The sequence below is a fragment of the Odocoileus virginianus genome, unplaced genomic scaffold, assembly GCF_023699985.2.
Source record: "Odocoileus virginianus isolate 20LAN1187 ecotype Illinois unplaced genomic scaffold, Ovbor_1.2 Unplaced_Contig_23, whole genome shotgun sequence".
In the NCBI taxonomy this organism is placed as follows: Eukaryota; Metazoa; Chordata; class Mammalia; order Artiodactyla; family Cervidae; genus Odocoileus; species Odocoileus virginianus.
Genome location: NW_027224340.1, coordinates 248,502 through 274,963, shown reverse-complemented (window position 1 = coordinate 274,963; position 26,462 = coordinate 248,502). Strand labels below are relative to the sequence as shown.

The 26,462-nt window shown below is 52.9% G+C and overlaps 2 protein-coding genes, 1 long non-coding RNA gene and 1 other non-coding gene across 13 annotated transcripts; 3 read left to right on the top strand and 1 right to left on the bottom strand.

Annotated features, from left to right (window-relative positions):
* Nucleotides 1-521: 521 nt before the first annotated feature.
* Nucleotides 522-3,754, top strand: COMMD5 (COMM domain containing 5). Of its 5 annotated transcripts, none has more exons than XM_020884452.2 (2): nt 522-828; nt 1,881-3,754. In XM_020884452.2, exon 2 carries the CDS (start codon nt 1,933-1,935, stop codon nt 2,707-2,709), a length of 777 nt encoding a protein of 258 aa, XP_020740111.1. In that variant the 5' UTR covers nt 522-828; nt 1,881-1,932; the 3' UTR covers nt 2,710-3,754. The 5 variants fall into 5 exon arrangements, with proteins under 5 accessions (XP_020740111.1, XP_020740120.1, XP_070320512.1 ...); XM_020884461.2 differs by having other exon boundaries at nt 1,715-3,754; XM_070464411.1 differs by having other exon boundaries at nt 1,690-3,754.
* A 6,123-nt stretch (nt 3,755-9,877) lies between these two features.
* Nucleotides 9,878-16,952, bottom strand: ZNF7 (zinc finger protein 7). Of its 6 annotated transcripts, XM_020884227.2 has the most exons (6): nt 16,593-16,680; nt 16,098-16,150; nt 15,199-15,431; nt 14,599-14,725; nt 13,174-13,290; nt 9,878-11,863 (listed from the first exon to the last, which is right to left on the bottom strand). In XM_020884227.2, exons 3-6 carry the CDS (start codon nt 15,199-15,201, stop codon nt 10,080-10,082), a joined length of 2,031 nt encoding a protein of 676 aa, XP_020739886.2. In that variant the 5' UTR covers nt 15,202-15,431; nt 16,098-16,150; nt 16,593-16,680; the 3' UTR covers nt 9,878-10,079. The 6 variants fall into 6 exon arrangements, with proteins under 6 accessions (XP_020739886.2, XP_020739882.2, XP_020739874.2 ...); XM_020884223.2 differs by lacking the exon at nt 16,098-16,150 and having other exon boundaries at nt 16,593-16,696; XM_020884215.2 differs by having other exon boundaries at nt 15,199-16,150.
* Nucleotides 16,857-22,267, top strand: LOC139034088 (uncharacterized). Its single transcript, XR_011486545.1, has 2 exons — nt 16,857-20,339; nt 21,768-22,267. It is a non-coding gene; the product is annotated as an uncharacterized lncRNA (long non-coding RNA).
* Nucleotides 22,171-22,277, top strand: LOC139034096 (U6 spliceosomal RNA). Its single transcript, XR_011486551.1, has one exon. It is a non-coding gene; the product is annotated as a U6 spliceosomal RNA (small nuclear RNA).
* Nucleotides 22,278-26,462: the final 4,185 nt, after the last annotated feature.

The following is a 26,462-nucleotide window of genomic DNA, read 5'->3' as shown; positions in this document are numbered from 1 at the left end:
TAAGTCTGCAGGACACTAATCCCATCCTAACCTAAATACTTCCCAAAAGGTTCAATTTCCAAATAGGGTCACACTGGGTTTCTACATAAGAGTTGAGGGGTGGGGCACATTCAACACATGATTTGTCTGACTGTATCCACACTGATGGTATGAAATGGCAACTCTGTGTGGCTTCCACTTGCATTTCCTTAATGGCCAGCAAAGCCCAACATCTCTTCAGGTGCTCACCAGCATTTTATATTGTTCTTCTCTAAGATGTCTATTCAACCCCCTTGCTCATTTTGCGGACTTGTCTGCCTTGTTTTCATTGATTTTGGGGGGGCCCCCGCCCCGCGGCTTGCAGAGTCTTGAACCTGAGCCAAGGCAGTGAAAGCGCCGAGGTCCCAACCACCAGAACGCCAAGGAACGTTCCTCATTGACTTCTAAAATATCACTCCATGGAGATAAATGCACACACTCCGTCATTCAAAGAGAACAACTGAGAGGCGAAGCTCGCTCACATTTTTGTGCAGGCGAGCCTCGCGGCCCAGAGTCTACACTCACCCCCTCCCGCGCCCCCACACCCCAGAGCCGACAGCGTCTCTTCGGTCCACAGCCGGCCGCGGAAACCTCAGAGCTGGCCGCGGAAACCGCAGAGCTTCCCGCGGACGCGGCGCCTGGGCCTCGCCCCTCCGATGGCGGAGCACCAAGAACAGTCCTCCAGCAGCCCTAGAGCGGCCCGTGGAGAGGGGTAGGGCGTGGCGAGCGTCGCCTCCCAGTCGGTTCCGGGAACCAGGCCCTGCTTCTGGCTATTCGCGGTGCTGCTCCGGGCTCGGGATCGGGCGTAAGGTTCGGAGGCGGCGCGGGGAGCGGGCTGCAGGGTGGGAGAGGGCTGCTCTGCCCGCGGAACGGCGAGCACCCGGGAGGCAGGAAGCCGATACTGTAGTTCGGGGCGGGGCCGAAGGTCGCGGACCGCTGGTGGGGCGGTGGCTCCGGCGAAGCTTGGAGGACGCCTCGGGGGCTCCTTCCTTCGAGCCTGGAGGCAGCGCACTGGCCTCCCCGGAGTGGAGCCCGAGCGGCCGGCGGCGGGGCAGTGGAAGGTTGTCCCGGCACAGACCAGGCCCTGAAGGAAAACCCGGAGTTCCGGCAGTGGCTTGTCGCTGACGGCCAGGGTGAGGGGCGCTAGGCCTTCCCGGGGAGCGGGGTACGAGGAAGCCTGGAGAGCCCCCCTTTCTCCCGGGCCGCCTTACTGAGGACGGCTCTGCTCGGCACTCGGTGCGGCTGCGGTGCGCGGGGTGCTCCTGCAGGACGAGGGGTGGGGCGTCTTGCCGGCCTTCAGGTAACCTCTCAGGTACTGCCCCCACCTCTGCTGCCGCGTGCGCCTTAGCCCCTTCTGCCTGAGAGGCGCCATCTGGTCCCCCAGTGCTGTGCGAAAACCGAAGGGACTTCTGAGTGAACGAGCCTGAGTTCTGATCCTCGACCTGAGTGATTGCGCCTGGTTTCTTTGTTGGTGGCAGAGCCGCGCGAGGCGCGGAGGCAGAGTAGATGAATGGCTTCAGTCGGCAGTGACAGTGGCTGTTGTGTCCTTGTGTTCTCTGGACCTCGCTTCTCTTTCATTCTTTAATCCGATGTTTATTTGAAGAACTAATGTGTGCTCTCCTTTTCCTGGTTCTCTTCCTTTTCTTATCCTCACCTCATTTCCATTTTCAGCTGTTTTCTGCCTCCCCTCTTTCAGGGACTAGAGAGGGCCTTCTGCCACGTGTTTCCAGGGCACCTCCGGTCACACTGACTGTCATCAGTGGTTCATACCATCAGCATCCGGGAGGTGGAGACCCTGTCAGTCCTCATTCACTGGCCCAAAGGGTGTGGGGGTCACTGGGCTTCTCTCGCACCCCTTCCAGGCCGGCTCAGCTGAGACCTACTAGGCTGCCTGTCAAAGAGCAGGAAGCATCGATGTCTGCTGTGGGTCCTGCTGCTGCACACCTGCATCGCCCTGGTGACAGTCACAGTGACTGCGTGAGTTTCCTGGGGGCCCAGTTGCCCCCAGAGGTGGCAGCAATGCCCCGGCTCCTGGGGGACTTGGACAGGGCCACGTTCAGAAAATTGCTGAAGCTGGTGGTCAGCAGCCTGCAGGGAGAAGACTGCCGGGAGGCCGTGCGGCACCTCAGGGCTGGTGCTGACCTGCCTGAGGAGCAGCTGGGTGCCCTGATAGCTGGCACACACACCTTGCTCCAGCAGGCCCTCCGGCTGCCCCCAGCCAGCCTGAAGCCCGACGCCTTCAAGAACCAGCTCCAGGAGCTTGGCATCCCCCAAGACCTGGTTGTGGACTTGGCCAGTGTGGTGTTTGGTAGCCAGCGGCCTCTCCTCGACTCTGTGGCCAGGCAGCAGGGGGCCCGGCTGCCCCACGTCGCTGACTTTCGGTGGAGGGTGGACGTGGCCATCTCCACCAGCGCCCTGGCCCGCTCCCTGCAGCCCAGTGTCCTGATGCACCTGAAGCTCTCGGATGGGTCTGCCCTCCACTTTGAGGTTCCCACGGCCAAATTCCAGGAGCTGCGGTTTGCTGTGGCCCTGGTCCTGAAGGAGATGGCCGAGCTGGAGAAGAGGTGCGAGCGCAAGCTGCAGGACGGAGCCTCCCGCCAATGCCTTCTGGTCGCTGAGGCGGCTGCCTCAGATGGGCTTTCCAGAGCGAAGTCCGCCCTTCTGACATGGCGCTCCAGTGAGGGAGTGTAACCATGTCTTTCTCTAAGTGAAGTAGACAGCTATGTCTTTCCCTTTTTTTTGAAAGTAAAGCAACTGTTAATAAAAAATAGGTCCTCCTGGGTAGGCATCAAACCACGTGCGCCCTCTCCACAGCGGTCGGTCGGTCTTCTGCCAGGTAAGGGCACCCACTGCGCTGGTGGGCCCACATGTGGTCCGGGGTTCAGGCCAAGGCCTTTGTGAGGACACAGGCTGTTCAGCATCCAAACTGTTGCTCCTTTGCTCTTGGGAACCCTGTGTTTCAGGGTGCACATTTCATTCCCCATCTTAAATCCTTGACCTTAAAGCGCATTCTAGTGGAGGGGGTGCGGGGAGGAATGTGTAATAAAAACAAGCAGCGTAGCCCAGGAGAGGGTGGGTGCTGCAGGAGGCGCAGCCGCCTCCAGAGATGGGAGACAGGACAGTGGGAGAGCTGGGCTGCACTTTAAATTGGGTCTTGGGGTGGGTCTCCTGAGGATGTGGTTCCAGAGCCAAGAGGAGGCAGGGATGCTGCACGGAGGGGAAGCCTGTGGGCGTGGGGCTGCGGCCAAGTGGGAGGAGGTGAGTGGAGGCGCAGGGGCAGGCCCGGGGCCTCTCTGGGAACTCGGCTCAACTCTGAGTGAAATGCGTGTGATGCGATAGTCGTGTTAGAGGATCACACCAGATACTGTGTGGACTGAAGAGGGCAGGCCGCAGAATGGGGGTGAGGAGTCTGGAGTTGGTGGTGGCAGCAGAGAGGGGAGTGGGGGCCTCGCCCAGGTGTCTGTGGCTGGGTGGCTCAGGCAGCTCAGACCGCCATAGACCAAGTGGCTTGAACAACAGAAATGACTTGCTCGCAGTTCTGGAGGCTGGGGTTAGCGTGCCAGCACGGTCAGGTCCTGGTGAGGCCTCTCCGCCCACTTTTGGACTTCCCTCTGTGCATGTGTATGCATGTGTGTGTGAGTATGTGACAGTGTATGAGTGTGTGTGTGAGAGAGAGAGAGAGAGAGAGAGCTCTTCTCCTGTTAAGAGGGCACCAGTCCCCTCCAACTAATAAAAATATATGGGGAAAAAAAAAAAGGGCACCAGTCCTGTGGGATCAGGGCCCTATGTTTATGACTTCATCCAACCTTAATCACCTCCCTGGAGGCCACATTTTTAAAAATTTTTTAAATTTATTTTTATTTTTTTGAGGCCACATTTTAAAATACAGGCTCAGCAGGGGATTGGGCTTCAGCAATTGAAGAGTGCTGGGGAGGGGGGGTGCACAGGCCTCTCTGGCAGCAGTGTGCAGAGCCCTTGACCAGCCCTGTCCCCTCAGCATAACTGCGCCCCTGGTAGGGGCCTGGCGGTGTCCCTGCCTCTATGGTTTGCTCTACCAGGAAACCAGGTCACAGCTTGGTAGGATTAATAGGCCCAAGCATCAGGCAGGAACTTCCTCTGAAAAATAGCAATTGGGTTTGGGTGCCCACCTGGCATCCTGCCATGTCTGTGATGGAAGCCCCTGGCCTTCCCCAGCACCCTCTTTCTGTCCCCACTCTGTGCCAGAACCCATCAAAAGCAGCAGTGTTTCCTCTGTGCTGTTTCCAGAATGCTCCCATGATCTTGATTAATTAGGCCTTTCCCTGAGCGAGGGTCCCAGCAAGTTGGGCCAAAGGGACAGAGAAGAGGAGGTGCCCCGGGGGCCGCACTCAGAGCTGGGGTTTCTCTAGCCAGGCCCCACATGCGGCTCAGTCCCAGCTCAGCCGAGGGCTGCGGACTCCCCGTGTCTCCAGCATCAGCCAGCAGCCTGGGCCCTTCTTCCCTGAGGACAGGAGCTGGACTGGGCCATCCTCGCTGCTGCCTAGGCCTGCTCACAAGGACCTGCACAGTAAGCTGAGCACCACGTCTCCCTCAACCAGTGATGGAGGCTCTCTTTGCTGTGACTTCTTCCTCAACCGTCAGGCATGTGTTAGAAATATGTACTTGTTATGATATGTTTGGAAAATCCTAAAAAATAAAAGCAAACAAAACTAAAAATAAAAAAAGCTCCTTTGCCCGTAGACAGCCATGGAGAAACCCTCTTGACCAGATTTGAACATTACCTCCGTAACTTCCCAAAGCACGTCCTTGCGCGCCCCCTATAGGCCAGGCCCTGACGACGCAGCCGAGTGGGGAGAAGGTCTAGATGGAAGGAACCACCAGGTGCAGGCACTCCGCCAGGCTCGTGTTAACCCGTTAACTCAAAGGCATCGACATGGTGACGAAGTGCAGAGAAGTTTGAGTCTTGCCGAAGGACACACAGCTTATGGGGGAGCTGGTGGTTGGTTCTCCGCCAACCTTCCCTTCCTACCTGTCCATCCACTGACTTCTCTGGGCATGTGAACCTGGTGGCAAGAGAGGTGCTCCATGCCAGCTCCCATCCCCTGAGGCTGCTGGCTCTAGAGTGAGGACATGCGTTCAGGATAGAAGTCCACAGGCTGGGGGGTGTCTGTTTTGCTGGTTAGCATAGTAAAGTTCAGTGGTGCAACCAGGAACAAGGCCTGGAGTCCAAGCCTGGCCCAGGTGCCCCAGCTCTGAGCTCCACTGCCACAGAAGGACCCTGTGGCTATGATTCCATGATTTTAAGGCACGTGCTTGGCAGGAACACACACAGGGTCCCTTCCCGAGGGACCCTGGAGGAGGACAAGAGCTCTCAACTGAAGCCCACCTCATCCTCTGGCAGGCAGGGGTGCTTTTCTAACCGAGGCTCGGAGCCCCGCGCATCAGGACTACGGTTTGCACACCCTTTTGCCTGCCAGGCTACAGAGACCTCTTTGTCCCTGTGCTCCCGGCCAGGGAAGTCCAGCTGTCTCCCCAGTCAGCCATGTGGGTGTCCACCTTGCTAGTCCCCTTCCCAGGCCCTGGAGGATCAGCAGACTCAGTGGGTATGGGGCCCCTCTGAGGCTCCGTGTCTATACATGCTGTCATCTCCACCCTTGAGGGGTCCAGGCCGCTAACTGGGGGTGCAGAGCTCTGCTTGCTCACCTGCTTTTCTCCCCCATCCCCAGAAGTCGCCATCTGTGCCTTTTAAGTCACTGGTCAGGAATGCCTGGACCAGAACATTGACCTCCATCCTTGGGAGGCTGGATGTGGTGGGCCCTGACTACGCTGACCCCTCGCCTTGGTCTCCGATGAGCTCTTGACAGCTTTAATGCTGCCAACCCCAGGTTGTCCATTTGTGAGCCCTCGTGCTTGTCTCAAGGAGGCGCACATGGGCAGTGACACAGGCATCACTGTACAGAGAGGTTTTCGTGAGAAGCAGAGGACGGGCAGCTGGCTGTTCCTGGGACTGCTGGCGCCTGGCGCTGAATGGAGCCAGGTAATGAGGGCCACCAGCCTCGAGACCGCGCACAGCCTCTGGCTTTACTGTGTGCTGCAAGGTGGATGTGATCCAGCTGGAGAAGGTCCCTCCAGCTGTGGGGCACAGGCTTGCAGGCCAGCAGAGGTGGCCCTCCTCACCTGCATTGGGTGTGGTGACCTTTTCTCTAAATGGCTAGAGAATATTTTAGCCTTTCAGGTCATGATTCTGTTAGCTCTGCCACTATAGCTCAAAATCAGCCAGAGAAAACAATTGCATGATTGTATCCCAATAAAATGTCCTGTGGACACTGAAATTTTGATTTCATGTCACAAAATTTGTTCTAACCATTTAAAAGCCATTCTTAGGACTTCCCTGGTGGTCCAGTGTCTAGGACTCCACACTCCCAGTGCAGGGGCCCCCGGTTCAATTCCTGGTCAGGGATCTAGATCCTGCATGCCACAACTAAAAGATCCTGTGTGCCCCAACTGTGACCCAGCACAGTCAAACCCAGAAAAACCACTCTTAGCTCCAGGGCCATGGAAAACCAGGTGGGGTGAGGGTGGCTCTAAATGCCCGCCTCCCTGCGTGCCCGCAGGGCTCCCCCAGGCTGCAGAGCGCTGGCCGCCACACCTATGCTCGGTCTCCACTTGGAGGCTCGGCTGGCCCTGCCCCCTTGTCCCCAAGACAAGAACAAGACCTGACAGAGAGCAGGTGTTTGACCTCATGTAGACCTCTGTGGAAACTCTTGGCGCTGGAGCATTTTCTCTCATCTGTGGGCCTGGAAAGCTTCACCTCAAACCCTGGATGTACCTCAAACACAGCATTCATTCAACAAACTTTCCCTGGGCTTTAGTGCAGGCCACATCCACCAAGGGACACACAGATGTGAAAACCCACTGCACTCTGCACAGACACCCCACTTTATTGGTGAAGCTTCCAGAATGCGCAAAGTATCATAAAGCTTATCTGATAATTAAGACAAATTTCAGGTTAGAATTATGAGTTTAATTTATTGTCTCCAAAAGAGAAATCCAAAGTATTTTAGAATCTATTCTGTAAGTGTTCTGGAGATTTTCTTTGGTCATGCTGGGCGTCTTGTGGGATCTAGGGGAAAGCTGAGTCCTGACTACTGGAGTGCCAACAAATTCCCAGAAATTCTTAAAATGAGTTTACTGTTCCTGAAGCCCCAATTGGGAAATACAGCTTCGAAGTAGAATAGTCCAGAACTCCCACACCTGGCAGGCAGCCCTCTCCTCTCCTCCCAGCACACACACACACACACGTGTTCTGGGATCTGAAACCCATGCAGCAGCAGTTTGACCACAATGTCGTCAGGCGACACAGCTAATAGCACAAACCTTTTTCATGCAGCTAAGGAGATGCCTCACCCAATACTTCTGCAGCCAGTATTCCCGGCTGGAATGTAGGGCTTGAGATTTACTTCTATTGAATTTTTGGTTATCCTGGGACACTTAAGTGAACAAAACACACTAAGAACAGAGGGAAAATAACCCCTCAAAGGCTGGAGGCAGGACTGCCAGGCAGTCAGAGGTACCCTGCAAGCAAAGGGCCAGCTGTGTTCCAAGAACCTTTATTTGGTCACACTGAAATCTGATTTCAATATAATTTTCAAATGTCACAAAATAGTCTTTCCCCACGCCACCCCCAACCACTGAAAAATGTAAAAACCCTTCTTAGTTCTTATGCCTGTCACAAGGTAAACGGGCACATGAGCACTCTGAAGGTGATTCAAGCACACATGGCTTGTGAGCAGCATCAAGCCCACGCGGTCAGCAGCCCTGCTGACCAGCCTGGAAGCAAAACCAGGAGGCTGTCTGATTGGAAGCAACTGCCGTATTGGCGAAGGCTCCTTGGCTGTCTGTGATTAATTTCTCAGACATGCGTGCATTTACAGGACTGACTCCAGCTCAGGTTTTGTGGAGGTCCCAGGCCACTGTCCTCAGGCTGATCACCAGGCTTCACAGATGTTGGCACAGGCCTGCATTTGGCCCGCGGGGCACACAGTGGGCCAGCCCCCAACAGGACCATGTTGATTCCAAGTCCAGGTGCTAGAGTGCGTTTAAGGCTGCGTCCTCTGGCCCTTTTTGGCTGGCCTGCAAGTGCTGTCAGGAAAGACAAGCATCCTGTGGTGCAGGAGTCCAGGGGCCCTACACCCCTTTGTGCGTCATTACCAGGAGTGGCCAGTAGGACTCCCTTATGGACTCCTCCCTTTTGGGACACTTTCCTAGCACCAGCAGAGGGTGGGGGCGTGGCATGGCCACCCAGGACCTTGATCTTGTCCCACTGTTAGGTGGCTCAAAAGGCCTAAGATATGGCCCACTTAGAGGGGCCCACCTTGCCCGGCTCTGAAAGCAGTGACCACCTGGCTGAGCACAGCAGCTGAGGTGGAGACGTAACCTCTGGCGTCTGGAGAGGTCCCTGCCCTCTTGCACAGACTTTCAGACACAAGCGCAGGTGGAGCGGGGGGTTACAGCTGCTGCAGAGCACACTGTCTGCACGGTGCAACCCACCCAGGGCAGGAGCATACCGAAGGTGCAGGCGGGGCAGTCCTTGTCCCAAGACAGCGCTGTGACCTACACACCTTGTGCCAGGGAAGCAGCCAATCAGGCTAAGCTGCTGGGGAGTTGAGTCCTATCTACTTGCTGAGAACATCCTGGACTCTGCTGTCCCAACCTCTCTAGGCACCTGGAGTGGCTGGCACTTGTTCTCGAGAGAAACCCACAGGCTGCTACTGGGCTATGTCACACAAGGCGAACCTGGGCTTAACCCAACCTGTGTGACATAACCCAAGTCCTGTTGCAATAAAAGTCCTCAAGTGACCTCAGGGTCACCTGTTGGACATGGGAGAAGTGGCCCCTCCATGGGAGACAGCCCTTTGCCCTGTGATTATCAGCAACGGTGCCAAAGATCGCCAGGTCTCATGGGATGGTCCTGGGTAGCAGCTGGTGACACTCATCATCCTGAGTCCCCCTGCACAGCCCAGGGGCCCAGGCCGTGCGGGAGCCACTGCTGCACGTCAGCCTCATCCTGCGGCTCGCAGGCCTTGAGGAGCTGTTCTAGGAGCCGCTCTGCAGCTCAGCCTGTCAGTCAACCAAAGCAGTGATGTTCCCTGCAAGTTCCTCCTGCCGGTGACAAGATGGCCACGTGCTCTGACCACTTGACCCAAACCAGGCCATGCTGGCAGAGAAAACCTGAGCAGGAGGCGATGCCAGGAGAGCGGGCTTGCTCACTGGCACCCAGTGCTCGGCACCCACAGGCCCTCTGCCCTGGGACCTGTGGGGCCCGTGAGGCCACATCCCAATGCTGATCCTGGTGATCAGGCGTCTCCACCAGCCATCGGCCTGGGCAAAGGCACCGGCTCACGCGTCTGCTTGCAGAGCTTCCAGTTCTGGTGGTCCATGTGGCTGGTGTTTTGAGGATATGCCTCTGGTGGCGTCCTCAGGGCTGCTCTTTCATTCTTGTAACCATTGTAAGACAACGCTCGGGGAGGACACTGGGTTCTGGACTTACAGCAGGCCAGGGACACTGTCCCCAGCCCTGGGTGCTGCTCCTGGCATGCCTGCATGGACCCAGCGCCTCCCTGAAGAGAAGGGCTGCTCTGCGAGGCGTATCCGGTGGAGAGAGCAAAAGGGGAGCCCGGGTACCCCTCCAGCAGCCCTGCACAAACACATCCCTGCTGCAGAAGCTAGTCTTGAGTACCTGTGGCCTAAGGAAGACGTCCCGGGAAACATCTTTCATACCACTCCTCTGGTGGGGCTGCTGGGGCTCTTCTCATGCCTCTTCTGTAAGGCCCAGGGTCATCCCTTTGAGAACTCAAATGCTACACGTGTCACCCTGATGTGAGAGACACGAGCTTTATTGAAGGGGATAAGGTCAAAGGTGCCAGCAAAAACATACACCACGTGTGAATCTCAACACTCCCTAAGAGAGCAATTCTGAATATTCCCCAGTGTTCTACATCTTCAGTGTAAAAGATCCCATGTCAAATAAGTTAAGGCTGTAGGTTTATTCACATTTATACACATTTGTAAAGGTAAGTGGTCTAGCCCATGTGAATTTTCTGATGCTGAGTAAGCCTTGAGCTCCTATTAAAAGCTTTGCCACATTCATTACATTTGTAAGGTTTCTCTCCAGTGTGAATTCTCTGGTGGATAATGAGATGTGACCGCCATCTGAATATTTTCTCACATTCATTACATTTGTGAAGTTTCTTTACAGTATTAACTCTCCTCCGACTCGCGTGGGTGGAAGCCTCCAGGGTGCCCCCGTACTCACGGTACCACTGGGCACGAGTGTGGATCCTCTGGTGCTCGATCAGGTATGAACTTCGGCTGAAGGCCTTCCCACACTCGCTGCACCCGTAGGGCTTCACCCCAGCATGAATAATCTGGTGCTGAAAAAGGGTAGAATTCTGGCTGAAGGCCTTCCCACACTCGCTGCATTTGTACGGCCTCTCACCCGTGTGCACCCTCTGGTGTATCGTGAGCTGTGTGCTCATGCTGAAGGCTTTTCCACATTCGAGGCACTCGTAGGGCTTCTCCCCCTTGTGGATCCTCTGATGGTAAATGAGGCTCGAGCTCTGGCTGAAGGCCTTCCCGCAGTCACTGCACTCGTAAGGCTTCTCCCCGGTGTGAATCCTCTGATGCTGAATGAGGTGTGAGCCCTGGACAAAGCCTTTCCCACACTCATCACACTTAAACGGTTTTTCTCCAGTGTGAGTTCTCTGGTGGCGAATAAGTCGTGAGCTGCAACCAAAGGCTTTCGAACACTTGTTGCATTTGTAAGGTTTCTCTCCAGTGTGTGTCAGTTGATGCTGACTCAGGCGGGAGACCCACCGGAAAGCCTTTCCACATTCGTCACACTTAAATGGCTTCTCGGGAGCATGCATCCTCTGACGTGCACCCAGGCTGGGACTCTCAGGGGTTCTCGGGAGTTCAACCTTCTCCCCAGCGTGCACCCGCTGGTGCTGAGCTAGGGTTGAGCTCTGGCTGAAGGCCTTGCCGCACTCTGGGCACGGGTAGGGCCGCTCTCCCGTGTGGGTCCTCTGGTGCCTGGCCAGCTGAGACTGCTGGCTGAAGGCCTTCCCGCACTCCCGGCAGCCATAGGGCCTCTCTCCCGTGTGGACCCTCTGATGGTGGATGAGGCTGGAGCTCTGCCCAAAGGCTTTTCCACATTCTTCGCACCTGTAGGGCTTCTCCCCAGTGTGAATCCTTTGATGCTGAATAAGTTTTGAGCTCAGGCGAAAGGCCTTCCCACAGTCGGTGCACTTAAACGGCTTCTCTCCAGTGTGGATCCTCTGATGCTGAGTAAGCTGTGAGCACAACCTGAAGACCTTCCCACACTCTCTACATTCATACGGTTTCTCTCCAGACAAGGTACTCGGCTGTCTCCCCTGAAAGCAATCAGATAACTTTTTTTGGCACTCTTGGCATCTGTTGGGTTTCTGCTGGGTATTCATTTCCTGGTGCAGAGCAACATCTGAAGGAGATCGCAAGCTCCTGCCACATACATCACACCTTCGGAAGGACCCCTGACTTTGATCAGGCTGACAACCCAGGCGGCCACTGCTCCCCCGCTCACCATGACCCTGGAACTCGTCCTCGGCGAAGGCCTTCCTGGGAGCCGTGGTCCCCATGTTCAAGAAGTTTTTATGGAAGAGGGAGCTTGGCTGTCTCTGTGAACAGACTTCAGGATCTGAGGTATCTCCAAAGCCAGGACTCTGGGGAAAGTCCTGGGGCAAGGTTTTGACCATGACCCCCCTGGATTCTGATTTAAGACTGTCCAAGTCCTCACAGGCCTGCTCACCATCAGTCCCAACTGTAGAATCTGAAATGAACAGGAAGCAAATTGCTGCTAATCCCCCGTCAGAGAAAGGAGACTGGGGTGTGGGGGTACATACCACCCTTGGGACTGAGCCCCCTCCCAGGACAGGCTGTACTGAGCATTTGGAAAGATGCGATGAGAAGTCAATGCCTTTTGACAGTGGTCAAAATCTGGTTCTGTTCATGCTTAATGCATTCATTCAGTTACTATATACCTGGAAGACTGCAAAGAACCACTCTCCTACGTGGAGGAAAGGTCATCTCACAGGGAATGAGTACAAGGAAAACCCACAAAAAAGCAAAGTGAGCCCAAAAGGGTGGAGGATAAGAGGCAGGATTAGGGTGCCTTTGAGATTAGAGTGAGGAGGAAAGAGGGACTGAAAACTGAACAGAGGGGTATTATGTACTGAGAAAAATGAGGCACCAAAGCTGCTAAGGGCCACACAGGGGTGAGTCCAAGAGAGGTGGGCCTCAACTGTCCACTGGGTGGGGTTCTGAGCAGGGCCCAGAGCCTGACCTCCACACCCTCCAGCCGCTGCCAGTCATGCCCTCTGACTCACACTGCTGTGTCCATCCCTTGCTGCCCTGCCCCTCAGCTTCCAGGTGGCCACAGTGACTACACTGGGCTACACTGATGCCTCCTTCCCGGGGGTCTCCAGAGGGCCCACCTCCCTGCTTGCCCTCCACATGGAGGTATGGAGGGATGTGGCCACCAGCCAAGGAATACCTGGGGCCACGAGAAGCTGGAATAGGCAGGTAGGATCCTCCCCTCTAGGTTTCAGAGGGGACACGACACTGCTTGTGACTTGATCTTGGACATGTGGTCCCCACAATGAAAGAACAATGAGTCTCGGCTGTGGTAAGCCTCTAGTTTGCGTGCTCTGTTACAGCAGCTTCAGGACACCAACCCAGCCCCGGAACTTCATCTGAGAGGCTGGGCTCACCCAGACCCAATGAAACTCTGGAGGGAGCGTGGCAGTGGCAGGTGAACAGCTGCTCAGAGTCACATGTGTGCCTTTACTTAGTAAGAATATTAGTAAAATTCAAACTGAACAAAACATGGTTCAAAAACAAATTGTCTTGCCATAATGCACAGGGATGCTATGCCCTTGCTTTTCTGTAGTTTAGTCTTTCCTGAGGCTGCCCCATGACTGGCCTACGCCCCATGACTGGCCACCTAGGTGCACCCCACAGCATCCCCAGGCAGCTCAGTCAAAGCTGCATCGATGGCCTCTGGGGTCCCCCTCCAGCTTCCCACCTGAGCCCTCGCCAGGCATGGAGATTCTGAATCCCTCCTGTGCCCAGAAGCCTCACCTGTCAGGGTGGTCCTGGCTGCCTCTCTCCCCTCTGCTCCTTGCAGGTCGAGGACCCATGGCTCCTGCCCCTGTTCTAGCCGGGAGATCAGCTCAGGCTTGAAGACCAGGAATCCTGCTGTGGGGGCAGCAGAGGAGGACACGGCATCACTGTGGCTGGGAGTGCTGCTCGGGGCTCAGTTCTCCCTGGTCCCCAGGAGTGAAGGGTTGGGGCTACTGGAGCACAGGGGCCTCCTGTCCAGACCTGCTGCCTCCTGAGGCTGGACAGAGAGGAATGTGTGGACTCCCAGTCTGGCCCTGCTGCAAAGGGAGACAGGGCCAGGATAGCCAGGGAGTCCTGTCACCCAAGTCTGCAGAACACAGGCCAGCTCTCCCCCATGGGGAGAGGCGCAGGCACAGGCAGCACTTCCCTCAGTCCCCTCAGGGATGCTCCAAGAGGTAGGGTTGCTTAAGAAACAATACAACAACAAATCAACCAACAAAATGGATTTTAAATCAGAAGGTGTGAAGCCTAATCATCAGCAAGCAGCCCCAGCCTCAAGTCCTCACACAGAGCCCAGGGACTCAACAGAGGGCTGGAGACCAGCGGGCACCCCCCGGCACCTGCCTTCTGGGGCCAGTAGCTCCCATGCTGTGGGGCAGCTGTGTGAAGTGCTCCCAGCCCACCCAAGGGCTGGTCAAGCCCTTGGGCTAGAACACTCCTCAGGTTTTCAGCCATGGGGTGGAGAAGGCAGCAGGCAGAGAAGGTCAAAGGCTCAGGTGAGAGCAGGACCCCACATTCAAGAGGAAATAGGTTCCTGCCAAGCACACGTGTGCTGCTCACAGAGAAACGTCCCTGGGCAGCTAGCAAGGGGGTCGGGCAAAGGCCATGAAACAATACCACAGACTGCACCTGATCTAAGTGCAGCTGGACACAACAGCGATCACAGTGGGTGGCTCAAAACTATTACTATCCAGAAACTATGTGATGAATTAGTAAGTGGCAACTGTATTTACTATGAGTCAAAATCCGTAGTATGCAGCTGAAGTGATGTTTATGCATAAAATTTCATGTTTTTAAATACACCAACTAGAAACAAAAATGGTAAACACAGAACAGGTAAATACTAAACTCAAGAAACAACAAGAAATCTGACTGAGTAGCTATTTAAGCTATTTCAAATTTGGATTCTATTTCTATTCACTCAGGCAGAAAGTCCACCTACCCTGTGAGCACTGAATCACATGTCGTATGCAAACCTGGGAGCCTGCCTGGCTCACTGAGACGCCTTCTGGGGTCAGCTTCTGACCCACAGGACTCACAGTCCCGAGCCCCTGCCTAGCCTTTGACCACATGGCCTCCAGATCTGCAGCCTCTAACACAGGCCAAAATAGGTGGGTGCTGACCGATGATGGAAGGGATAGGGGTGTCCAAATAAAGCCTCACCTAGTCCAGCCACACTGCTGTGGTTCTCAAGCATCACCTCCTTGTAGAGAGCCCTCTGGCCGGGGTCCAGACACTGCCATTCCTCCCGCGAGAAGTGCACGGCCACATCACCAAATGTCACAGCCTCCTGAAAGGACACACACCAGTCTCCTGGCTGTCTCAAGCACAAAGACCACAAGGTTGAGTGAGACAGTCATCAGGCCCCTTTTGTTTGAAAATCGAGGGGAGGAAGGAATTCCCTGGCCGTCTGGCGGTCAGGACTCCGCTTCCACTGTAGGGGGCACAGGCTCAATCCCTGGTCAGGGAAGTAAGATCCTTCAAGCTGTGCAGTGTGACCAAAAAATAAAATCAAGGGGAGGGACAGTATGGAGGACAGGGAGGGCCCCAGACCATGGGGATCTACAAACCCTCCCCCAAGAGCCTCAGGCAGGCCCAATCTGAGCAGGGTTTGCTCACTACCTTGGAGACACCCGAGACTGGCAAGGGGTCAGCAAGAGGCCGAGGGTCTAGGTCCAGGCCCACTGGGCACAGTAGGTGCCCAGAGGAGCAGGTAGGGGCCTCACAAGACGAGGGAGGGAACAGGGGAAGTCAGACTCCTACCATGAGGCTTGGTGGGTGGGAATCCACGTGTCCTGGCTGAGAGCCCTGTTGGCAGTTACCAGAGTCAGAGGTCACGATCCTGGAGGCCCCAACGTCTCACTTCCAGACTAATCGAGGGGGTACCGTATCCTCCAATCTTTTACTTCCAACTCCAAGTGTTCTCTGGCAGGGACTTGCAGTGGGGCCAAAATGGCGGTAGCACTACAGTATCTGCCCTCCGAAGCTTCATTCATCTTTCAGAGAGTGTGACATGGAAGAATTACTCCACAAACATGTAATGGGTAGTTGCCACGTGTACCAGGCACTCGGTTATGCAATAGAGATGTGGTACTGAACAACGCACAAGGACTCTACCTTCTTGGAGCAGCCTAGTGGGGGAAAGTTAACTGACCATGGAAACAAACCAAAATTACAACTGGGATGACAGCACAAGTACAAGGGACTCAGAAAGCATTTAAACTAGGAAACGCTGACTTAGTCTGATGGGTCACTTCCGCTAGGTGCTAACTCGGTGCCAATGGGGGTGGGGAGGGAACTCCTGGCAGCAGGAACAGAGTGTGCAAGGGCCAGAGGCAGGAAAGACCCTCTGAGGCACGAAGTACTAGGGCTGAATGAGCCAGTGGGGCAAGATCTCAGGCAGCAAGATGAGTCATGATGTGACTGGCAGCTGGAGTAGACAGGAACCAGCAGGATGGACTGTAGGGAATAGAGGAGGGGACACCTGACCACACCCCAACCCTCGTACAAAAACCTGACCCCTCCCCTAGCATCCTCCTGGGAGGTCAGAAAGGGAAATGGACTTCCTAGGGGAGATTTTAACTCCAAAAGCGGCTTGAGGGAAGAAGCTTTAGGCCAGAAGCTGATTCAGACAGCGCGACCACTGTCAAGCGGTTCCCCACCTCGGCCTGGCCAGAAGCAAGCACGTGCCTCCCAATGCTGGATCCTGGGTCCCCTGTAGAGAAGTACAGACCCTAAGTGGCAGCCAGAATTAAGAGAAAATACATAGCCTACGACCCCAAGACATAGCCCTTTTGGCCACCTTCACGAAGTCTAGGTCTTGGAAAAGCAGTGAGAGAGGGTAAAAGAGTGCCCCCGAGGGAGATGATGGGTATGCAGGCTGGAGCATGCCTAGAACCGGAGGGGAGGCTACGAGGCTGCAGCGAGGCCGGATCTGCGGATGACCCCTCCCGCTTCTTCCCGGCCAAGACGGCCAAGGCTCGACCACGACCACCGCCCTACCCGGCGCCAACGGGCTCGCAGAGCCGCCCGCTCCACTAGCGCTTCCCCGCGGAGAGGCCGGGGGAGCGCGGGGGCCGGTGGGAGACCTCTAAGCTCAAGGGGGAGGGGCACTTGGGCAGCCCCGACCCTAACCGACGCCCTCATCACCGACTCACCCTCCCGGGGCCAGCGAGAGACTCTAGCAGCTCGACGACGCCGGAAACGGGCCTCGGCCGCTCGCGGCCGCTCGCCCCGCAGACTTCCGGTTGCTCTGGGCGGTTCGGAGGCCCGGCCGACTCTGTGGTTCCCAGCCGGCCCCCCAACCCCGGGAGCCCGAGAAGGGGCGGGGCCAGATACCTTGGGAACCGACAGCGCCCGGAGCGGGCGGGGCCACAGGTCAAGGAGGGAGGGGTCACATATCAAGGAGGGCGGGGCTGGGACCGAGGGAAAGTGAGGGCCCGGGCCCGCAGCTGTGTGGCCTGGGGCCAGGGAGCAAGCAGACCCGGACGAAGCCGGAGGAGAGCGGCCTGAGGGTCGCCCGGACCGTACCCGCGCACCTCTGGTCACACTCCGGGCCGCTGGTCCCCGCATTGGGTCTGTGTGCGGGCTGCTGCCGGGCGGAACGCGCCTGCTGGGCCTGTTCCAGGCTCCAGGACTACAGAGACGCCGCTGCCCCAGCTGTGCCCAGTGTAGTACGGGGGCGAGCGGCCAGGTGGGGCGCAGAGGAGCACTGTGGAGAGAGTAGGTGTTCCTGACCTTGGTGTGGAGATGTCTCGGGCCGCGGGCACCGCAGAATGTGGAGGGGCACCGACAGCCGAGAGATGAGGCTGGGAGGGCTGCAGAAAGGGTGAGGACCACCAGGAGGAGAGGCCTAGGGCAGACGTCAACCGGGAAGTCTGGCTGAGGTCCTTGACTGCGTCGCGGGGCTCGAGGCAGCGGGATAACCTAGGACCCGCCGAGAGACCTGAGGCGGTGGGCCCTCAGGCGAAGGGCCGCGCGCCCGGGTGTCAGGTCAAGACTGCTCCTCACTGTGCTCTCTCCCACTCCAGCTTCGTCTGGCTCCTGGGGCAGCCTGTTCTGGGTGTTCTCCCAGACCCACGCGGTCCTGTGTGTAGGGGGAGGGAACCCCAACTTCTTTGGGACTTGGCAGGAGCCTCCCTTTCGGCAGCCCAGCTCAGCTTTGGGGAGGTCGCTGCGCACGTCTTTGGAGGCCACAGCTTCCCGTGAGGTCTGGGCTCCTGGAACTTTTCACACTGGACAGCCCTGGAGCGGCAAGGTTGGGGGAAGGCCCTGACACCAGCCTCATTGATGATCCAAACCCTGGGGTCCCTGGCAAAGCCGTGGTGAATGAGTGCAAGTCCAAGGAAGGTGGACAGAGGCAGTTCCTGGACAGACTCCTAGGGGAGGTGGAAGGGGAAACTTAATATGCTCAGAGGAACCAGCTCTTTTCCGTGGGTGCCTGCGTGATGTGGCCTGGGTCCCCTACCCCATGCTTCCAGATGTCGAACAATTCTCAGCTCTCCCATCTCCACATCCTCCCTGATAACTCTGAGAGCATCTGTGCAAAGGATGAATGGATGAAGAAATGGAGAATGGGAAAGGACTGGGTGTACACCTGCTTCTTAACCCTAACCCCTAGCCAAGTACTCAGGCACCCTGAGCTCACTGGTGTCCTGACCTACTGGGTCCCCCTTCTGCTGGAGTGTCATCACACTGCACCATCTTGAGCTAGGAGGTCCTGGCAAACCTGGGCCCCAGCCTACCCCCTCAAGGTGAGGGGAGCACTCCTACTCAAGGTGAGGCTGATCCAGGGAGCAAGAGGGGGAGCCAGGGCTGATACTGGGATCTTCAGACTGATGACAGACCACCTCAGCTGCCACAAGAGTCTGGCCCAGAGTGTCCACCCGGCAGACACCTGGCAGTGTGGGAGGTATGGGGAGCTACCTGGGTGCGGGGTGAAGGAGACTGTGTCTGTCCACTGCAGGCCATTCCAGGGCCTCCACACCTGAGTTCCATAATCCTCACTGAGCCTTGGACCCACTGAGCAAACACTGCATGGTCCCCTAACACAGTGCCTCTTCTCTGGGCAAACCCAAATCACTTTCCAGCTATTTCCAGCCTGGGATTAGGATTCTGAGCTGTAAGTGTTCCCAGGGGAAAAGCCAAGCTTGAAAGTTATTTTTGAGGACTTCCCTGGTGGTGCAGTGGACGGGAGTTCACCTGCCACGCTGGGGACACAGGTTTGATCCCTGGTCCGGGAGAATTCCACATTCCTCAGAAAAACTAAGCCACAATCACTGAACTGGGGTACAAGAACTATTGAAGCCCACGTGCCTAGAGATTGTGCTCCGCAACAAGAAAAGCCACCAGAATGAGAAGCCCACATTGCCCATGGCAATGAAGAGTAGACCTGCATTCTGCAACTAAAGAAAGCCCATGCAAAAGCAAGAAAGACCCAGCACAGCCAAAAGTCAATCAATAAATAATTAATTCCCTGGCAATGCTGTCATTAGTTCTCCACACTGTCACTGCCGAGCACACAGATTCACTTGCTGGTTGGGGAATTAAGATCCCACAAGATGTGTGACCAAAATATGTATATATATTTTTAAAGAGATGTGTTTCCAAGGCCACTTTCTGTAGTTTAGTAGATGGCACAGGGAAATAACATTTTCAGTGAAGTGGGACAGAGCTGCTGAAGGCTGTCACTATCCCCAAACACTCAGGAATATCCTGATGAGTTAAAATGTATGTGGATTTTGTTTTAATCAGGGATGGTAAGACGTCAGAAAAAGGAAAAGAGCTCCAGAAAAACATGTATTTCTGCTTTATTGACTATGCCACAAGTTTTGACTGTGGATCACAATAAACTGGAAAATTCTGAAAGAGATAGGAATACCAGACCACCTGACCTGCCTCTTGAGAAACCTGTATGCAGGTCAGGAAGCAACAGTTAGAACTGGACATGGAACAACAAACTGGTTCCAAATAGGAAAAGGAGTACGTCAAGGCTGTATATTGTCACCCTGCTTATTTAACTTATATGACAGAGTACATCATGAGAAATGCTGGGCTGGAGGAAGCACAAGCTGGAATCAAGATTGCTGGGAGAAATATCAATTACCTCAGATATGCAGATGATACCACCCTGTGGCAGAAAGTGAAGAAGAACTAAAGGCCTCTTGATGAAAGTGAAAGAGGAGAGTGAAAAAGTTGGCTTAAAGCTCAACATTCAGAAAACTAAGATCATGGCATATGGTCCCATCACTTCATGGCAAATAGATGGGGAAACAGTGGAAACAGTGGCTGACTTTATTTTTCTGGGCTCCAAAATCACTGCAGATGGTGCTTGCAGCCATGAAATTAAAAGACGCTTACTCCTTGGAAGGAAAGTTATGACCAACCTAGACAGTATATTGAAAAGCAGAGACATTGCTTTGTCAACAAAGGTCTGTCTAGTCAAGGCTATGGTTTTTCCAGTGGTCATGTATGGATGTGAGAGTTGGACTATAAAGAAAGCTGAGTGCCAAAGAATTGATGCTTTTGAACTGTGGTGTTGGAGAAAACTCTTGAGAGTCTCTTGGACTGCAAGGAGATCCAACCAGTCCATCCTAAAGGAGATCAGTCCTGGGTGTTCATTGGAAGGACTGATGTTGAAGCTGAAGCTCCAATATTTTGGCCACCTGATGAGAAGAGCTGAGTCGTTTGAAAAGACCCAGATGCTGAGAAAGATTGAGGGCAGGAGGAGAAGGGGACAACAGAGGATGAAGATGGTTGGATGGCATCACCAACTCAATGGACATGGGTTTGGGTGAACTCCGGGAGTTGGTGATGGACAGGGAGGCCTGGCGTGCTGTGGTTCATGGGGTCACAAGGAGTCAGACACGACTGAGCAACTGAACTGAACTGAAGACGTCAGAAATGTGGGAGGACTTTTATATTCACAGGTGTCTAGAAATGGGAGGAGGCAGGGCACACCATGCAGGGGCACACAGGGAAGCACTGGGTTGGTCAGGAAGAGAAAGAGAGGAGGGAAGGGTTGGCCCAGAGCCCTTACTGGGATTTCTGCGAAAGGAATGGGCAAGGCAGGGCAATGACACTGAGGAGGATTAGGGCCGTGTGCTTGAATAATTTCAGCAGGCTACTGGGTCATCTCCAGTGATCTGATACCTGCCCCCGCTGTGACTTAGGGCAGGGAAGCACTGGTGTGATGTGAGAGTCTTGTAAAGGAGATAGTCGGGAGTGTGGGCTCTGGATTGGTTGGTTTGTGTCAACGCCTAGCTCTAAGGGTTCCTTTGCTATCTCTAGGAATGCCTTTTGGACTTAGCCTTGCTTGGCTTGAAAGCTGGCAGGAGGAGCCAGGAGACCCTAGAACCCTGAACAGAAGCAGGATTTCTCCGAGTCTCCTAGGAGAGTATATCTGAGGTCAGGGTGCCGGGAGCCAGCACACGAGATCCCACCCATGACAAGGTCGTGAGGAGAAGACCTGACAAGCAAGGCAGATCAGGACTTCAGGGATTTCGAAAAGCTGCCCCGGCGCTCACCTTAAAGATGATCTCTGTCTTTCTGATGCTTGCTATATTAGACTACTCCCTAATTTCTGTGACACGGGTAGAAGGCCTTCCCCGATCTCTCTCCAAACAGAATCAACTTAGAACTTTAATTAATATGTCCGCTGGACGGCGGTATCCTATAAGATTATCCAGGATGAAAGGAGTGTTTCAATTTAGACCCCTTTGCTGGCATTCTAGCCTGCTTGGCAAATGCATACTAAAGTACATGACTGCTCACAACACCTTAATCATAAACAGCATAAAGAACCTGATCACACAAAGGCCCTAATAGGCACAGAGCCCTTTGGGGGGTGAGGAAGCCCTATTAGAGAACACAAAAATATTATTCTAAAAGTGGTTATAGTTAAAGATTTAGAAAAATAAGAGTTCAGAATTGTTAATTTTAACCAGGAATGCTAAACAGGGGCTGCCTCACTGGAGCTGCAGAGTCTTTGTGTGGTAAACCTTTTAGATAAATTTAACTGATAACTTCTGCAAAAGGGCTGACCTTTGTGTTCATTAAAGAATAGATTACGGAAAACAGCTTTGCATTCACCTAGGTCATAAAATGTCAATAGGCCCCAAGGCCAGAAGATAATGTACAAGACTCTCACAAAGAAGTATGCAGAAAACACCCTGGTTTCGTGAAGGATAAGCTGATGTAATATTAAACTATCTTCCCCTTAAAAAATGTACTAACTTAGAATATAAAAGCTACGGTAAAAAATAAAGATTTGCCAGACTCTGCTGCACCCCCCGTCTGGTCACTCTCTCTCTCTCTCTCCCTCCCCCTCGCAGACTTGGCCCTGTCAAGGCTGGTCTCACGTGTCTTCTCTCACCGACGCCGTTCATCCTGATGGTACCCCCTGGATCCTGCCGAGGCTGGGTCCTAAGAGCAAAATGAAGAAGGTGCTGGAGGTGGCCTGAGGAGGTGGGCCGCAGGCCCAGATGACAGGTGTGTGCCCGGCATGCAGAGGCCTTCTCACCACCCATTCCTGTCCGGCCCAGCCCCTGTTCTCAACCTGTTTTCCCACTCGGAACTGAATCCCTGAAGGCAGGGCCCATGAGGTTTGCATTCTGCCTCACTCTCCTGGGCTCAACAACAACCTCACATGCTCAGTAGAAACTTGTTTGAAAGACCAACTAACCTGTGGATCAGCAATCTTACTTTTCTTTAAATGAAGATAAAAGCTGAGAAACAGTGCTCGCTTCGGCAGCACATATACTAAAATTGGAACGATACAGAGAAGATTAGCATGGCCCCTGCGCAAGGATGACACGCAAATTCGTGAAGCGTTCCATATTTTTAGACCATTACAGTATACTAACACATATATATGGAATTTAGAAAGATGGTAACGATAACCCTATATGCAAAACAGAAAAAGAGACACAGATGTATAGAACAGACTTTTGGACTCTGTGGGAGAAGGCGAGGGTGGGATGTTTCAAGAGAACAGCATCAAAACATGTATATTATCTATGGTGAAACAGATTCACCAGCCCAGGTTGGATGCATGAGACAAGTGCTCGGACCTGGTGCACTGGGAAGACCCAGAGGGATTGGGTGGAGAGGGAGGTGGGAGGGGGGATCGGGATGGGGAATACATGTAAATCCATGGTTAATTCATGTCAATGTATTACAAAAACCACTACAATATTGTAAATGTGGGGCTGCCGGGGCTGGCAGGCGGCCCGGACCTGGGTTTCGGTTTCCCCTGAAATGGTGGGATTCCCCGCCCCCATCAGGTAACCTGGAGCCAGCCAATCAACATGCGCCTAGCAAGAAAAAGGGAACCTATCAGGGGAAAGCTGAAAAGCCCGCGAACGCCCAAGTTTGAAAAAAGCCCGCGAAGGTTTGGGCCAATAAGATTACTTTGCAAACATGTAACCAATCCGCTTAAGCCAGCTACCAACTGCTTATGCACACCTTATAAATTGGGTAACAGCTTGGGCTCAGCACTCTCTGACCCCGTACCACTGCGTTGGACGCGCGGCGGGAGCCCTGACTCGAGTCAGCAATAAACTTCCCTTTTTTTGCGAGTTGCATTGTCTTGGAAGCCTTCTCTCTTCCCGCTCAGGGATTTGGACATCGGGCATAACAGTAAAGTAATTAGCCTCCAACTAATAAAAATAAATGAAAAAAAAAAAAAAGCTGAGAAACAGAATTTCCAGAAATGAAATACGTCCTTTGCTCAGGACAGGGATTCATGCTTAATCAAGATGGAGCCAATAAATGGAAGAATATGGCTGAAGTGGGATTCAGAAAGGCACTTTTCAAAAAATTTATTCACCAGATTGTCATTAGTGCTTTTGGGTTCTTTTCCCAGAGGAAAGCTGCTTCCTTACAGTGTCCTGCAAATTAAAAAAGTCAGGGCTCATACCCATTAGGACAGCTACTGTAAAAAAAACAAAAACAGAGAAGAAAAAGTGCTGGCAAGGATGTGGACGAACTGCAACACTTTTATGCTGCTGGTGGGGATGTAAATTGGTGCAGCCACTATGGAGAATAATATGGGGGTTTGTAAAAAGATTAGGCATAGAATTACCATATGACTGCCCAAGTTTTGCAACATGAAGTGTTCTGGAGATGGATGGTGGTGATGGTTGCACAACAGTATGCATATACTTAATATTGATCTTGGAAACAGCAGTGAGCCATTCTGAAGAGAGATCTTAGTTCTTTGCCTCAGAATTGGATCTGGGTAGCCTGGATGAAAACCAGGAATCCTAGCCACTAGACCACCAGGGGCTAGAGGCTAGAACTAAAGAGACCCTGGCTCTTTCCTCCTTTTGAAAATAAGAATGTTTCAAGGAGGTGAAAACTGTAAAAACAGGTACAAAGTTTATTAGAGACACAGCAAAATGTATGGGAAAGCACACAGACAAACAATGTTTATTCAAGACAGAGCAGAGCAGAAATACACACTTGGAGAGAAATGGTATGAATATGCTCTCTAATGAGAAGCACAGTAAGTCAGAAACTAGGCAGAGACACACACCTGGAGAGGAGTGTGGGTATCCTGAGTGAGGAGGAGCACAGTAAGGAGTGATGTAACTCCCTTATATAGGACAGTCCTTCTGGGTCTTTGTTTCTGTTCAGTTCAGTTCAGTCACTTGGTCATGTTCGACTCTTTTCGACTCCATGGTCTGCAGCACGCCAGGCTTCCCTGTCCATCATCAACTCTTGGAGCTTGCTCAAACTCATGTCCATCTAGTCAGTGATGGCATCTAACCATCTCATCCTCTGTCGTCCCCTTCTCCTTCTTTCAATCTTTCCCAGCATCAGGGTCTTTTCTAATGAATCAGTTCTTCACATCAGGTGGCCAAAGTATTGGAGTTTCAGCTTCAGCATCAGTCCTTCTAATGAATATTCAGGACTGATTTCCTTTAGGATGGACTGGTTGGATCTCCTTGCTGTCCAAGGGACTCTCAAGAGTTTTCTCCAACACCACAGTTCAAAAGCATCAATTCTTTGGTGCTCAGCCTTCTTTAATGGTCCAATTCTCACATCTGTACATGACTACTGGAAAACCATAGCTTTGACTATACAGACCTTTGTCAGTAAAGTAATGTCTCTGCTTTTTAATATGCTGTCTAGGTTGGTCATAGCTTTTCTTCCAAGGAGCAAGCGTCTTTTAATTTCATGGCTGCAGTCATCATCTGCAGTGATTTTGGAGCCCAAGAAAATAAAGCCTGCCACTGTTTCCATTATTTCTCCATCTATTTGCCATGAAGTGATGGGACCAGATGCCATGATCTTCGTTTTTTGAATGTTGAGTTTTAAGCCAGCTTTTTCACTCTCCTCTTTCACTTTCATCAAGAGACTCTTTAGTTCTTTGCTTTCTGCCATAAGGGTGGTGTCATCTGTGTATCTGAAGCTATTAATATTTCTCCCTGCAATCTTTTTTTTCCACCATTATGTCGAGTTTATTATTTCAACGGCACTAATACAGCTGGAGGTGCTCAGTGATGCTGTGCAGGCAGGATTTCCTTCCCTGCAATCTTGATTCCAGCTTGTGCATCATCCAGCCCAGCATTTCGCATGATGTACCCTGCATCATCAGTTGGAGAAGACTCTTTTTTTTTTTTTTTTTTGAGAAGACTCTTGAGAGTCCCTTGGACTGCAAGGAGATCCAACCAGTTCATCCTAAAGGAGATCAGTCCTGGGTGTTCATTGGAAGGACTGATGTTGAAGCTGAAACTCCAATACTTTGGCCACCTGATGCGAAGAGCTGACTCATTTGAAAAGACCCTGATGCTGGGGAAGATTGAAGGCAGGAGGAGAAGGGGATGACAGAGGATGAGATAGTTGGATGGCATCACCAACTCAATGGACATGAGTTTGGGTGGACTCCAGGAGTTGGTGATGGACAGGGAGGCCTGGCGTGCTGCAGTTCATGGGGTCGCAAAGAGTCGGACATGACTGAGCGACTGAACTGAACTGAACCCCGCACATAAGTTAAATAAGCAAGGTGACAATATACAGCCTTGACAGTACTCCTTTCCCAACTTTGAACCAGTCTGTTGTTCCATGTCCAGTCCTAACTGTTGCTTCTTGACCTGCATACAAGTTTCTCAGGAGACAGGTAAGGTGGTCTGGTATTCCCATCTCTTGAAGAATTTTCCACAGTTTGTTGTGATCCACACAGTCAAGGCTTTAGTGTAGTCAATGAAGCAGAAGTAGATGTTTTTCTGGAATTCTCTTGCTTTTTCTGTGATCCAACGGATGTTGGCAATTTGATCTCTGGTTCCTCTGCCTTTTCTAAATCCAGCTTGAACATCTGGAAGTTCTCGGTTCATGTACTGTTGAAGCCTAGCTTGGAGAATTTTGAGCATTACTTTGCTAGTGTGTGAGATGAGTGCAATTGTGCAGTAGTTTGAACATTCTTTGGCATTGTCTTTCTTTGGGATTGGAATGAAAATTGACATTTTCCAGTCCTGTGGCCACTGCTGAGTTTTCCAAATTTGCTGGCATATTGAGTGCAGCACTTTCAAAGCAGCATCATCTTTTAGGATTTGAAATAGCTCAACTGGAATTCCATCACCTCCACTAGCTTTGTTCATAGTGACACTTCCTAAGGCCCACTTGACTTCACACTCCAGGATGTCTGGCTCTAGGTGACTGATCACACCATCGTGGTTATCTGGGTCATTAAGATCTTTTTTGTATAGTTTTGTATGTTCTTGCACCTCTTCTTAATATTTTCTGCTTCTGTTAGGTCCATACCATTTCTGTCCTTTATTGTGTCCATTTTTGCATGAAATTCTCCCTTCTTATCTCTAATTTACTTGATGAAATCTCTAATCTTTTTTTTTTTTATGAGATCTCTAATCTTTCTGATTCTATTGTTTTCCTGCTTCTTTGCATTGATCACTTAGGAAGGCTTTCTTATCTCTGCTGGTGTTTGGGGTCTTTGTTTACATTTGGCCAATTATCTTGTTTCTTTCTTCACACCTGACTGGTCCTTGGACCCTCTCCAATATGTGTGC